This window comes from Hippocampus comes, unplaced genomic scaffold (assembly GCF_001891065.2).
Source record: "Hippocampus comes isolate QL1 unplaced genomic scaffold, H_comes_QL1_v1.1 scaffold67, whole genome shotgun sequence".
In the NCBI taxonomy this organism is placed as follows: Eukaryota; Metazoa; Chordata; class Actinopteri; order Syngnathiformes; family Syngnathidae; genus Hippocampus; species Hippocampus comes.
In genome coordinates, this window is record NW_017805221.1 from 2,159,664 (window position 1) to 2,174,511 (window position 14,848).

The window sequence follows — 14,848 nt, forward strand, 5'->3', positions numbered from 1 at the left end:
GACTGTAGATGGGGTGATAAAAAAATACGACTTAAATTGCTACGGGAGCTACGGCGTCACCTTGGTCACTCCATTGAAACAAACAAACAAACAAACAAACAAACAAACAAACAAACAAACAAACAAACAAATAAACACATTCATTTCTGGTTCCACACCTGATTAAACGTATGTCTTAAGTAGAAAAACACAAATACTAGTTTTGAAAATGTACCAAAAAATGCAATCACGAACAACTTGTAGCCAAAGTCGACTCTTGCATATCTGCAGTCTGGCACCCGATGATTCACCAATTTGGTGGATTTTTTTCTTACTTGCTTGCTTTCCTTCTTTGTTTTTAAGCCTACTTTAAAAATATTTTATGACCTGCCACAGAGAGCTTTAATTCCAAATGAAACAGATACATTTTAATTTTTTGCAACAAAAAAAAGAAAGAAAAACCGTTTGGGTGAAGCCTCTTTCCAAACAGTGACTGTCCAGTAGAGTCGATCTCGCATTTATAAAAAAAAAAAAAAAAATTGAGTCAAATGACAAATTCAAAAAAGTCATACGGTACTATTTTGCGATGTTACGTCACTCAATTGGCTTTTTCGCCGTCATCCCACCCACCGTGTTGAAACCGATTCACCAACTTCAAGTTAAATAATGAAATTCAAACCACAATTTATCAATAATGCAGTTAATGTATGTAAATATACGTATTTCTTATTTCCTCACATGTGGATATTCAACACTTGGGAAACAGGGGAAAAAACGACACTGTGACCAAAAGCTCTGTCTTTAATGGGATAATAACAGAAGTGACGGTATTATTAAGGAATTGAAGATCTTTAGATGTTTCTCCAGGACGTTCTCAAAGACTAGCCCGCTCTGCAACGTGGAAAAAGGCTCCCATCTGATTCCACGTCCGCGCAGTACAGTGATTAACCTAAAATGCAACCCGGTACCTCGGTTTGCCAGTGTCTGGACGCAACATGAAGTATTGTATGTCAACAGGAAACATCCTTCGTTTTCCAAATGTTGACTGCCCTCAAATTAAACAGTCAGTATCTAGTGAAGTCCACCGTGGGCCAAATGATTTAAGTCAAAACATAAGTTAAAAAAAAAAAAGAACGATGTACAAAAGTTTCGCCATTTGATTGGCTCTCTCGCCGTCGCCCACACAGCCGATTGGTCGATTTGGAGTTAAATCTGAATAATTAGTAGACTACCGTCAATGTTTTAAGATCAAACCACCACAATTTATAACGTAGTAGTCGTTTGAGATTTACGATGTTAATTATTTGGACAATTTCAAGGTGGGGGCGTGAGGGGTGGAATGAGACTTGGACGACACCGTGACCAAAAGCAATGGCTACAAAGTAATATAACCAGTACAGTTGACCCTAAAAAATTTAGGAATGTGAAACTCTTTAGATATTTGTCTAGAAGGTTTCTCTTAAAGAGAAGCCCACCACTTGGTTTAAGATAAAAATGTCGCTACTGATGTCATTGGTTATGTCGACTTCTTAATAGAATTGGGGTGCAATGTCGCTGTTATACGAAAATGGGGAAGCTGGGGATTGTCACTGAAAGAGTCATATCGTGTACATTGTTAGATTGTGAAACCCATAATTGCTGGCAACAGCTTAAAGAAACACGGAAGTGAATGCTTACGATGACAATCACTGTCAATATATGCTGGATGGCAATATTCTGTGTTCTTGAGTCTAGCCACTTGGAGGCACGCTTACTTCGCCTAATGATCCTTTCCCACAGTATTTTGTACGCCCTCATAGTTAAAAAAAATCATTGTACCGGGTGAAAAAAATGCAAACATCTGTGACGACACAATATGATTGAACACTGTGGAACCATTCGTTTGAGGGGACTACTTATTAATATTCATAAGAACACGCTCCATGATTGGCTGGGGATGATGGACTCTTTTTCTCACCCAATGAGCTCCTGCTCGCTAGCTCTATATTAATAAGCACGTCACTTGACGTTGCCCCAACTGGCTCGCTTGATGAGACGACGTCGAAGGAGGCAGAATGGTCCATTTTTGAGAGGTCGGAGGGGGCCAAACCTCTGCGGGTTCACACGCAACGTAGTCTATCTTGACTCTGTGCGCGCGCTCGTGTGTGTGTGTGTATGCGTGAGTGCATGCGTGTCTGAGAGAGCGTGTGGATGAGTTCAGTGACCCCTCGCGTAGAGACGTTTCCGCCCACAGTAAAGATGGCGCTTCCCTGGCTGGAGAATCTTTCGGACTCTTTGGGTTCTTCCGAACCCGCTGTTCGTCTAATATTGTCAATTTTGGTCGGTAAGTTCTTCATTTTAATAATTCGGGTTAATACCAGCGCTGGTTGAGAAATCATTTAGGTTTTTTTTACCAGAGCAGTGACTGTGTTGTTGCGTGGAACTGTCAACATAACGTCTTCATGCACTGTTGTGACAGTTTCAAACTGAGTTTACCCAAGTACAAACGAGCCCGTTATGTTAAGTACAGTATTGTGCTTGTCCATAAAGCGTTTTTATAAACACGTCAAAACGTGAGGGGGCATTGCCGGTTAATTTTGCTTTTTAAACGAAGCTAACGATCAAACAACTTTTGAGCAGCGATTTACTGTGTGTCATCTCGTCACTTTGGGGACAACGTTCGTTTGAAATTAAGTGGTCGAAATAACAGTTTCGTCGTGTGTAAGGCGTCCAATAATTACTTTATAAGGTTGCACGAGCGAAACACCTTCTCGGGTCAACATTGTGCAACTGTAACTGTAATTTGTAGCATTTACGTCCGACAGTATGGCTTGACATGGAACTGTGTGGATGAATGCCAATATGTATGTAATGTTCTGTGTTATGTATGGGTTTTCCTCTGAACTTTGCCCTGACACACGTCGAGGCCAGCAAGGTCACAAGGCAACATACTGGCTCTAAATCTGATAGTCTGCATGTTCCCCGTCCTTGTTTGTTGCTTAATGGCTCTTGCATAACCTAGTGGTCTGAAGGCAAACACCTCTTTAAAAGCCGAAATTAGAAAAAGAGTGACTGGGTGATGAATCCGTTTTATCGGTTATAATTAAAGTTGATTTGTCAATTTAAAGGCCTTCTCTAGTTCAAAGCACGTCCGGGCTGACATGCGCTGCTTGCACTAACAACAAAGACACAGTGTCCATTTAGACATTGCAAAAGCAGCAATGTGGGAAACTTTTGACTCAAGTTATGTGCTTCCAAATAATATTAAATAATATTTTGCCAAGGTTTCCTTGCTCCACCTGTTAAACTGGAGATGAGAAGCGGGCATTACTCGTGCTCGTACGTATTGACGAACCGAGCAATGCAGTTTGGCCGCTCCTTTTGTGTTAAATTGTTGAATATTTAAAACGCTAATGTATTGAGGATTGTGTTTCCGTACATGTTTTGACAAAAGGGACATTTTCCAAGAGGAAGCACTTCATTATTTGATGTAAAGAAACAAATATTTATTTGAATGCTGTCCTTGTCAAGTCAAGTACAACTTTTTTGTCAAATGTACATACATCACAGATGAAATTTCCTCCCTCTTAAACAGACAACAGAAAACAAGAGGAGCCGCTGCGGGTGCCCACGCCGCTATCAAAGAACACTTAACATAAAATGACAAAACAATACATCACAACACATAAAACAGACAGTCGTGCCATTTCACTTTGTTGTTTGAAGAAGTAATAGAATTGAATTTGAAATGACAAATGCCTCGCACATTTGGAAAGAAGAAATAGTGGCTGAGGTTTAAGAGACGAATAAAACTATATTTAGCTCACCTTTCTGGTCGTTTACACACCGGATCTCTTTTTCGGCTGACTTTTATATTTGAAGATGAGCTTTTCAAAACCGAATCAACTTGTATTGGATGTCATGAAACTGTCACTGTCATTTTGTCGTCGCCGGCGTTGATATTTTCATGCAGCTCCTATATTTTGTTGTTCTACTTCCATTCATAACTTTGCTGCTGTGAATTGGGAATTTCTCCATTGCGAGACTAATAAAGGTTTTCTTATCTTATCTTATCTTATTTCCTCCACTGTCTCTCTCCTGCAGGATATCCCTTTGCATTGATCTACCGGAGTTTCTTGTTCCACCAGTCGGCCACCGTTATCCACCTGTTCCACACGTTCTCTGGACTGGCTCTTGCCACGTTTAACTTTGGTGAGATGAAAAGCGGTTTACAGAGGTTTACAAGCTTGTCCTGTGCCCGTGCGGATGACAGCAGGTCTATCCAGTGGTTTAAGTGTGTGTGTGTGTGTGTGGGGGGGGGGGGTTTGCCGGTGGGTAACAGCAAATTATCAAGTTCATTAATCAAGGTCGAAAAGACAAGTCAAGCTAGCCGTCATGCCACTCGGTGGGCCACCTTCAAAATAAAAGCCAGTGAGAGTTCAGGGGAAGCTGTGCGCACTCTCAATGGGGATTTGAATCGCACAAACACTTACAACTTACTGGAAACTATACTGAGGGCTAATTTAGAGAAAAAAAAATGAAGATACCTGAAATGCTTTATGTGAAAAGTCAAGGACGTTTTTGCGTTCCCTCGCTGAACTACACGGTCATTAGCACCCATTTTGTGGTTTTTATGTTGAACCCATCCGCTGTCCCGGAGAGCTTAACAGCCAATTGTGTGCCCAATTTTCCTCCAATGTCAACTCTTTGAGTGAACATTTTTTTCTGAGGGCCAGCAGCAGACGAAGCAACTGCTCAAGACGCCCTGGTCACGACCAGCCCACCACAAAGTGCGAGCATGTTTTTTTTGGGGGGGTGGGGTAGGGAGGACCCAAATAAAATTCTGCTCGGGCCAGCAGTGGTTGCATGAGTGCGCTCCATATGCTAATCTGTGGAGACCACACACAACTTTTATCACCACTTGCGTCTCTTTGGTGGATTTTCTCACCTCTTTCTTGAGAATATCTCCGGGCTCATGAGAGCGTCTGTTGATGCACTTTTGCCCTTTTTTTGGTTTGTTTTTGCATGCGAGATTTGGAACGAACATTTCCACAGGCTGATCTTGCCGGTTCTCGTAGCGGTGGCTCAGCGCCCTCAGGGCACCGGTGTGCATTTGTGTCGTATTTGCATGCAAAGCAGTCTCGGTTGAGTGCGAGTTGAAAGGTTTTTCAACAAATTCAGTTATTTATGGAGGGAAAAACTCCTCCGGCTGCTTGCAGTAACCCCATTTGTGGATGAAGATGCAAGTGAAGGGAATCAAACAAAAGCAAAATACAATAATTGCATTTCATGTGAGTCATCCCCCCCCACATATGTGGGCCATGTTTTCTATACAGCTGCCATTCATTTTCATACCTCTGTACAGCTCCAATGCATTCCTCGCATTTTTGCTCAAGGGCCATTTTAGATTTTATTTTTTTAACATGGTGCAGGTCCTTCGTAGCTTAAAAAAACTGTGAAAAAGTGTATGCAAAATATGTCAAATAGTTTATCCAGCAAACATTTTCCACCAAGTATCACCTCAAAAAATGTCAAAATAAATGTCAACCCATCATGGCCAACACTGAAATCTAATTGTGTCGTGTTTTTTTTTTTTTTTTAAATGAGGCAGGTGTTATTCCGAAAAAGTATATTTCAGATTATTGAAGCCACTGTCACATTAAATATTAACACATGCTCAAATATAGGAAAACTAACCAAAAAAAGTGAAAAAGAAAGGTTACTTCAATAATTGAATCAAATAAAATTTATTAAATAGAAGTTACCGGTATTAAAAAAACTGTAACGGAATAAAGGTTTGGGGGAGGGGGCCAGTTTTAAAACTTAACTGAATTGTATTTAATCAATGTAATATACTACTAGATAAGAAAAAAATATGACACTCTAACCTGAACATGTATAAATCCATTTTAATGAAACAACTTTTCGGTCGAAATAGCTAGCAGCAAATATTACACGACTATTGAAAATAAAAATGCTTGGTTGGCCAGGTTAAAAAAAAAAAAAAATCAGCAGACCATGCTTTGCTTTTGTGCTGAGCAGCCTGAACAAAGTTTGCGTGTTTTGACCGAATGGCTGATGACGTGGCAAATTTGCATCAGACGGCAGACAGGAATTGGCACGCTTGTTTATCGCAGTTGGCTCTCATTTGATCGGAACTTTTACCATCAACTGCCAAGTGTGGCTTTGTTCCATCTGTGTCGCAATACATTCCCATTCCTGTTTCATGGCCTGATATTTCCTCTTTACTAACCACGGTGCCTCTCTGTGATGGCGTCACCCCGCCACCCTTCCCCCCAAAAAATAGAAGTTAAAAAAAAAAACTTGTGTAGTGCCTTTGGAAAGGATGTGTTGACTTTTTCAGATTGATGCATTTTCTCTTTTTTCCCCCTCCCCCTTATTATTATTATTTTTTTGGTGGCTGCTCTTTGGATCTCACAGCAGGTCTGTTGCTTAATCTCTCCTCTTTGTGTAATAAGACTTGGAAGCTTGTCGCACCAATGAAGTGTGTCCGCTGCCGCACTCACCCATCACTCGTAGAAGTAAGCGAAGCACATTGAGTCGAGCGAGTCCGATTGATCTGTGCCCCCCCACCCCTGACAGGTTCCCAGATCTATCACTCGGCAGTATGCATCCTTGTGCAGTTCCTGATGCTGAGGCTCATGGGAAGGACGGTAACGGCCATCCTCAGCAGCTTCAGCTTTCAAATGGTGAGGCATCCTCACGGGGGGGGGGCTGCGTCTTCTTTATTCGTTAGTTGTTTTTTTTCCCCCTCAAACACAAGCGGTGCACAGCCAAAAATCATGACCACTGCTCCTAAATGTAGAAAAATTAAAACACTACTTCAAATGTCTTGCCCACGTTTATAAATATACCTACGAGCAACCATTCTAGAAATAAATGCTACTGTTGCTAAGTACAACTCTGCTGTTGTGATTCCGCATGATTTATGTCATGCATTTGTGCTGCTAGAATGTTGTGGTCACTTGGGCATATGTGTTTCTCTGAAATAAAAGTTAAAAAAAAATATATATAGAGGGAAATCAAAAATTTCCCAAGCCCTATTCTGCACTCAATCATTTTCCCACATTCCGCACGCTTATATTGTCGGTTGAGCATGACCCTGTATGAGCATTTTAAGGGTCGTATTGAAATCTCATTTTAACAATTTGAAAAAAAGAAGTGGAAAAGCTGAAATGTATTTTCAAAAGTCAACGAATTGCTGAGTGCATCATAGCGGGTCCACCACCTCTAAAATTAATCACTGCGCGCTGTACACCAAGTGCTCTTTTTCATATTAGCGTCCCAGGAGATGATTTCCTAATCTCTGCTTTTCGACGAGATAAATGAGCGAAGAGGCGTCCCAAGGCGTTTGTCCGTCGAGTTTTCGAGGGTGAAAGTCCTCATTTTCTTCTCCGTCATTTCTCCGGTCCTTGCTCGATGTTCCTTTTCCACCCTAATAATCTCTATCGCGTGTTAATGAATAACCCGTCGTTCCTCTTGTCGTGAGCGAATGTACATTAACATACCGTATTTGTAAAATGTTGATGTTTTGAATATGTGCTCAGTTCCAATTTATTTTTTATTTTTTTGTCCTCACATTTGCGTTAACCTATTTCGCTACCGTGCTGTTTTGTTTCCCAGTTGTTCTTACGAACAGGGAATGTTTATGGAAATTCCTTTTTTTTTCCCCCTCTTACAGTTATACCTGCTGGCAGGCTATTACTTCACAGCGACGGAGGAGTACGACATCAAGTGGACGATGCCTCACTGCGTCCTCACGCTCAAACTGATTGGTATACCCTCCTTTGGTCAAAGCAGGCGTCTGCGCTTTCTGTTTTACGACCGTCGTCTTATCTGCGCTTTATCACGGCCATTAACCGCTTGCGCACGCCGGCCCTCCTTGCTTAAAGGTCATGATTTCATTCATTAGCCACCCTAACACGGTTCCTTACGCCCCTTTTTACGCTTTCTGATTCCAGGTTTGGCATTTGATTACTATGACGGCGGGAAAGAACCAGTGAGTTGGTTGATGTCGTTGCTTCTTTTTTTTTTCTGCTTTTGTGTTTGTCTTCTCCACATGCACTCACCGGCCACTGCACTTGGTAGACCTGCAATGCTAAACATTAATTTAGCCGGGAGGAGAACCAATGCCAGATTTTTGCGATTGTGAATAAATGAGACCAGGAGAAATTGCTTCAAAACTTTACCCGCCATTCACGTGCCCTCTAACTTGTACAGCTCGTGGCCCTTTTCCACCGCGTTTGTGCGAGTGCTCGTTCCGAGCCGGTGTCCGCTTTAGCACCAGTTCTTTGTTTTTCCACCACCGAAATTGGCTCGAGCTCTGGTGCTTGAAACCGGCGCTTAAGCTAGCCACAATTATTTGTTGGCCGGACTCTGGCACCAACTACGTCATGATCATGACGATCGCAGCTGTAGAGGACTGACACCCTGGACACGCGGTGTTTTGAGCGGTGAACCCCCGGCACAACTGTGTCCCAGCAGAGGAGCGATGGCGGCTGTGCCCAAATAGCGCGCGATCTCCGACTCGCAGCTAGCCTCGTGATCATCTCCAACGATGAAGAAAGTTCGAAGGGTTTGCGGATTGTATGTCCCTGACTGTTAAATACGACATAAAAGTATAATCGATGTTATGCTAAGTTGCCTAGCAGATGCTAACATCGGATTATTATTATTATTATTGTTATTATTATTAATAGCGTGGGCGGTCTTGGGTAAACGTCGACGTAAGCAGTGAAGTTTGGACCCTTCACAATGACGTAGCTCCTACTTGGCTCTATGGAAAAACCACACACTTTCTTCATAAGAACTTGTTAAGCACCAACGAAGCACAGCACTGGCCTTGGTGCTGAACCAGCACGAAATTGTTGTGTTGTTTTTTTTTTTTTTTTGGGGGGGGCGGTGGAGAAGGGGTATGAATTGAATATTTGAGAAATAACTGAAGTAATGTGGCTGCACAAGTGTGCACGCCCTCCCGCAACTGGGATCAGAATGCGTTCAGAATGAAGCAACCACATTCAAAGTAAAACTAAATGGGCGCGGCCAGTGGCGGAACTAGACTTTTATCCTTTGGGGAGGGTGGGGGTAATGGGGTGGGGCAGGGCTATCTCAGGGGGTCCGCAAAACAAAAACTTGGAAAGGTGATCCTTTGTCTGTTGTAGCTTCACTGCAGGTATGGTGTTCCCCTGTCATGGTGGCAGGTGGATGCTGACTCCCTTTGAACATGAACTTTGAGAGTGATTGCTTCATTCTGAACACAGCCTGTTGTGAGAGGGCGTGCGTGCTTGTGCAACCGCATGCTTTCAATTGTTTATTGTGACCCGCTTTCTCAAAACGAATGAAAAACGGCGGGAAAAGTTTTGAAACGATCTCTCTCGGGCTCGTTTTATGTGTGTTGTAAGAAGCCGTCACTAGAACAGGTGGACGTTGTGGGCAACATAAATACAAACAAGAGTATAATGTTTTGCAAATGCTCAGCAAACACAAATAGGCAATGAATGCGGATTTCACGCAGCCATTTTGCAATTGCGGGCACTTTTGGCTTTGTGATTCCTCCCCCAGCTGAAATCCAAATGTCCATCCAAATATTTTCTCTGCTCATGTGCGACGCTCACCGCTTAGGCGGAGCTCAGCGCGCAGCAGAAGAGCGCCGCCCTGCCGCGCGTGCCCTCGCTGCTGGAGGTGCTCGGTTTCTCTTACTTCTACGGCGGCTTCCTGGTGGGCCCGCAGTTCACGCTGCGCAGCTACCAGAAGCTGGTGGCGGGGGAACTCAGCGACAGCCCGGGAAAGCCTCCAAACAGGTAAAGAAGTCAGCTCACCCTTTCAGCGGATGGCGTAGCTTGCCCTTCCCATCATCTTTTCATGTTTTGTCCTCCTCCTAGTGTCGTACCGGCTGCGAAGAGATTCTCTCTGGGTTTTCTCTGTCTGGTCATATTTGCAATATTTAGTCCTCATTTCCAAGAGAGCTACTACTTGACGGATGAGTATGACGTGAGTACTGTATTGGCATTGCCATTTGAGGCCCTCGGGGGTGGAGGCGGGAGTGGCCCCGAGTCTTGTGTCACTTTTGTGTTTTCTCCGCAGGCTCACCCATTCTGGTTTCGCTGCTTATTCATTATGATTTGGGCCAAAATCATATTGTATAAATATGTCTGCTGCTGGCTCATAGCGGTAAGTGTGAATGACCATCTGCCTATGACACCGACTACAAGACTTGTATCAAAAATCTTTGCCATTGCAAAGTCAATGCAACAATTCTCACAAAAAGTTGGGCCGAGCACATCACAAAATAGGGGCGGGACACCAAAATATTCATTAATTTCAAGCGCTCTGAACATTCATCGCTATCCAATAAAAAGGATGTACCGTAGACTGTTTTGTTTCATAGTTTGGCTAGTTCGTCCTGGGACTTAGAATCAGGTGCTACTTGACAACTCGCTCCCAAATCTCTGCTCCCTAATTGTATTGACGGCCGAGAGCGAGTTCCAGTTGGATTCAGAAATTCTGCGTCTGACTCCAGAAAAGTTCTTCTTTTTAGTTTAAAATGGCTTACCTTCGTGAGACAAGCAAACGTCTTCTAGTGCCCAAAATATGGTACTCACCAAATGTGACCGTGACGATGATGCGTTTGCAGGAGGGCGTCTGCATCTTGGCCGGGTTGGGCTACAACGGCATGAGGGAGGGCCAGCACCAGTGGGACGCTTGCGCCAACGTCAAGGTGTGGCTCTTCGAGACCACGCCGCTCTTTGGGGGGACCATCGCCTCCTTTAACATCAACACCAACGCCTGGGCCGCCAGGTCAGTGCGGCACCCAGAAGAGAAACGTCAACTGGAACGTGAAATGGCATTTTGTCGTACATCTGGTTCAGAAATGTGTGGTCCTATGTGCCCCCCCGACCCCCACCAGTAGTGCTGATGAAAAACTGTGGCCCCTTCTGTCATTTCAGTTGCCCACCATGATTTAATGAAATAAAGCACTGCAGGTAAAAGTGATTTTCACCCAATCAGTGGAAGCAAAAGCCTCACTTTGCTCCTTAACACGTCGCCCAACTCAAACAGGAGAGGAGGGGAGAGGAGAAGCGGCAGTAAAAAAGGACAAAATGGGGGAGGGGCGGCGGTCAGCCCAAGAGACTTGTCACATTCATGGTGTGGTTTAACCAAAACGAGAGTGTAGAAAGAAGTATTAAGCTTTAGGATTGAAATATATCTGAAGCGGTTAGCGTTTTCATGACCGTCGTTTCTATTTTGGGTCTTCCAGGCATGTGTTCAAGCGGCTGAAGTTCTTGGGCAACAAAACGCTCTCCCATGTGTCCACTCTGCTCTTCTTGACTTTATGGCACGGTCTTCACTCGGGGTACCTCATGTGCTTCTCCATGGAGTTCTTCATCATCACTGTTGAGCGACAGGTATCGTCATTCTTATCTCAGACCTTTCAAGTCATCATTCCCCCGTGTTTGCCTCATTGAAACCCCGCACAGCGTATTAATGATGAGACTTGTGCGTCTTATTCTCGAGCGACTCAAGCGTATTGATCCAATGCATCACACTGTTAAATGCGGCTAATATTAAATATTGACTCTCGTCTTAATTTGGCAAGCGACCCACTTTAAGAGGAGAAAAAAAAATCCCGGTGTGTGTTTCTGCTGTGACAGTATCAGGCCTTGGTGCGGGACAGTCCAATGCTGAGTCGTTTGTCCAATGGGCCACTTTTGCCTCTCATCTACATCATCCAGCAGATCATTCACTGGCTCTTCATGGGCTATGCGCTGGTGCCCTTCTGCATCTTCTTCTACGACAAATGGCTCAAGGTGCGTTGCGAACCGTCGTGTACAGACAAGAAGGATCCAGACATTCGGACCAAAAGTTGACTTGAGTTGTGCTATGGAAAAAAAGGAGTCTTATCGCAATACTTCTTCACATCTGCAGTTGTGGGTTTCTTTTTTATTTATTTATTTATTTATTTTAAGTATTTAGGCCACCCTGAAAAGTAAAATACTCACTACGATATTATAACCGGAATGTTAAAAGAATAAAAGAAATAAAAGATGCATATTTTCACAATAAAAGATTGACTTAAATGTTTATAAACAAACAGTTACCAAAGAGTAAATGCAGTCTATTGTAATGTACTTAAACGTTAAATACAACTGAACTGTCCTTAAAAAATCTACTGTACTTGAAAAGGAAAAAATGTATACTGGATTTTTTAAAAAAGTTTAAACTGGCTGATACAAGTTTCATTCTAATATGTTGGACTATAGCGCAAGTTTTAACTGTTGCAAATTTGATTTGTGTTTAATTCAGTGATGCTTTCATGTATATTGTAGCTTTTTAGTCTACCTGCATAATGCTGACACAAAATACTGTTGCATCGATGTCGCAGCGCCGTATGCAGATTGAACTCAAAACAGTGCAGCAACACATGTAGAAAGACAATCTGGGGGAGGCATGGATCAATGGTACCCAGAAGTTGGGGTTTGATCCCCGACCTGTGCGACCACGTCAAAGTGTACATGAGAAAGATACTGAACCGTGATGCTGCGTCATCTGTCGCTCAGCGAGGTAACAATGTGAGGCGCTTTGAGTACCAAAGTTCCGATCATCTGAGAGGAGTTGCGACGTCTCAACGAATGCCATTTCGGTTTGTCTTTTTATGTTTCCCCCGACCGTTCTGCATTTGTACGTCCTGACGATGGCTATCTCTGCTTTTTGTGTTGCAGGTGTACTTCTCGGTGTACTTTTGCGGTCACGTCTTCTTCCTTGTAGCGTATTTAATCGTGCCCTACCTGAGGAAGGCGCTGGTGCCTAAGAAGGAACGCAGCTCGCAAAAGCAGGATTAAACGACGGCTCGGTACGCAGACGCCGCACTACATGGTGGAGAGTTTGTCCTCAAAAATTCGAAGAAGAGTTTTTCTACACATGCATTGGAAACACTGCGCATCACACAAGCTGGATGTCGTTCAGTACGTAGCTTCACATCTGCAGGATGGAAACCTGTTGGAGCATTTAGTCTACATCCAGCTCAAGGTCCATGTACTAGTACACTCTTACTCATAAAACAATTCAGACCAGTAATAGAACTATTTTACCTCTTTTTCTTTTTTTTTTGTTTTTTGTTTTTTTCCCCCACTACTTATGCCGTTTTGGGCCTACAAGTACACAATTGAACCTTACGAGTAGTACAAGCCCAAGCGAGTAGGCATGTCATGACTAGTAGCCTGCCGGACGCTATCCAAATGTTCTGAAAGATTTTTTACTTGGCTCACAGAGTTGTTGTTTTGGAGCACGTTAACTAGCTTAAAAAAAAAAAAAAAAAAAAGATGTTCAAGTGTCTCTCTGCTTCCTTTGCAGGTCAAAATCTCCACTGAAGGGAACTGTGACTTTCAAAAGGAGCGGAAAAGAAAATATTTTAAGGCCTTTAAATGTGTGTATTATATATATACACACACACACATATTTCCATGTGAAAATAAATCTCTATATATTTTGTGTAAAAAGTAAGGACGTTTTTATAAACATTTTTTGAGAAATGTTTACAGGAAAAACGACCATTGTGCCACACGGGCTAACTGGGGAACCCGTCAGGGGCAACTTCACGATTGAATTCTTATTTTTAATCCTCTGGAATACACTATTTGCACTCAGCAGTCACGGGTTCGGAGCCTGTCGTTGGCCAATAACTTTAGTTTAATTTTTTATTTATTATTATTATTATTATTTTTTTCTTCATGATTCTTAAGTTCGCTGTCTCCAAACTACCGCGGCAGCAGCAAAGCTTCACGTGAGGTGGAAGCGAGGCGTCAGTGCGATTTTGGAATGTAACAATAAAACACTGCTGCTGCTGCTGCGCGCTTGCAAGAACAAACGATGCCTGTTGATTTGTGAGATCAAGATACCAGCGCTGCGATTCGCACGCACACGGTAGCTTACAAAAGTCAGGGCTCCCCTCACATTTTGGCAATATTTTATGATTTCAATTCATGGGACAACATGAAAGAAATGGCACTTTGCTACTTGGTAAAGTTAGTCAGTGTACAAGCAGTGTACATTTGCTGTCCCCACAAAATAAATCATCAACTTTTGTTGTTGTCAATTTAATGCGTCTTCAAAATAAGTAAAGACAGTCATTGTCTATAACAACAACAACAACAAAAGTGAGTACACTCCTCAGTGAAAATACCCATCGTGTCACCTACTTTTCATCGTAGTGAAGTGTCATTTTTTCAGATTTGCTAATATAAAATGTGAGGGGTGTCCTCATTTCTGTGAGCTACTATACAGACACAAACACAACCGACTCAACATGGCCTTGTGTTCATGAATGTTTTTGCTGTTTTACATTTGCTTGTAATTTGTGTTTGAAACAAAAAGACTTGATTTTATAATTCAATGGCAATATTTTATAGTTTGTAATAAGGTAATCACTCTTGTCACTTGCTCCAGTCTATGGATGTTCTTTCACTGAGTTCAGCGTTGCCACTTCCTTCAGCTGTTTTGTTCGTAAATGAAAAGGAGCAGTTGTGTTGTTATTTTAAGTCTCCTCGTTTTTTAAGGGGGTGGGGGTGGCAGTTATCTCATTATGAAGCAGCTGCTGAGGAACATTGTGTGCGTCACCTGTGCTGCCTCAACTGGGGATGCATCTCATCGTCATCCTACTCTGCAAACTGCCTCTAGCATCTGCCTGTCAATTTTTTAAACATCCCCATGACCATGATTAATGGCGATTTCAAGGGTTTCCTGTTTCTTTTATGCCTTATTCCTACCAAATGTTCAAAAAAAATCTTTTTTATATTAAAAAAAAATGGGACGGACCCATGGGGGAAAATGTGATTTTTTTTTTTAAAATACGATTTTCTAATGCTGAGTAATT

The 14,848-nt window shown here is 42.7% G+C and overlaps 1 protein-coding gene and 1 long non-coding RNA gene across 3 annotated transcripts; one reads left to right on the forward strand and one right to left on the reverse strand.

Moving 5' to 3' along the window:
* The first annotated feature begins 1,968 nt into the window (after positions 1–1,968).
* Positions 1,969–14,769, forward strand: lpcat3 (lysophosphatidylcholine acyltransferase 3). Of its 2 annotated transcripts, none has more exons than XM_019869118.1 (13): positions 1,969–2,302; positions 4,063–4,170; positions 6,559–6,668; positions 7,661–7,754; positions 7,941–7,978; positions 9,601–9,779; positions 9,861–9,969; positions 10,063–10,149; positions 10,613–10,776; positions 11,237–11,384; positions 11,631–11,786; positions 12,699–12,829; positions 13,330–14,769. In XM_019869118.1, exons 1-12 carry the CDS (start codon positions 2,170–2,172, stop codon positions 12,816–12,818), a joined length of 1,446 nt encoding a protein of 481 aa, XP_019724677.1. In that variant the 5' UTR covers positions 1,969–2,169; the 3' UTR covers positions 12,819–12,829; positions 13,330–14,769. The 2 variants fall into 2 exon arrangements, with proteins under 2 accessions (XP_019724677.1, XP_019724679.1); XM_019869120.1 differs by having other exon boundaries at positions 1,970–2,302; positions 6,562–6,668.
* LOC109515377 (uncharacterized) lies at positions 8,123–9,429 on the reverse strand. The gene is made up of 2 exons (XR_002168176.1): positions 9,326–9,429; positions 8,123–8,199 (listed from the first exon to the last, which is right to left on the reverse strand). It is a non-coding gene; the product is annotated as an uncharacterized LOC109515377 (long non-coding RNA).
* Positions 14,770–14,848: the final 79 nt, after the last annotated feature.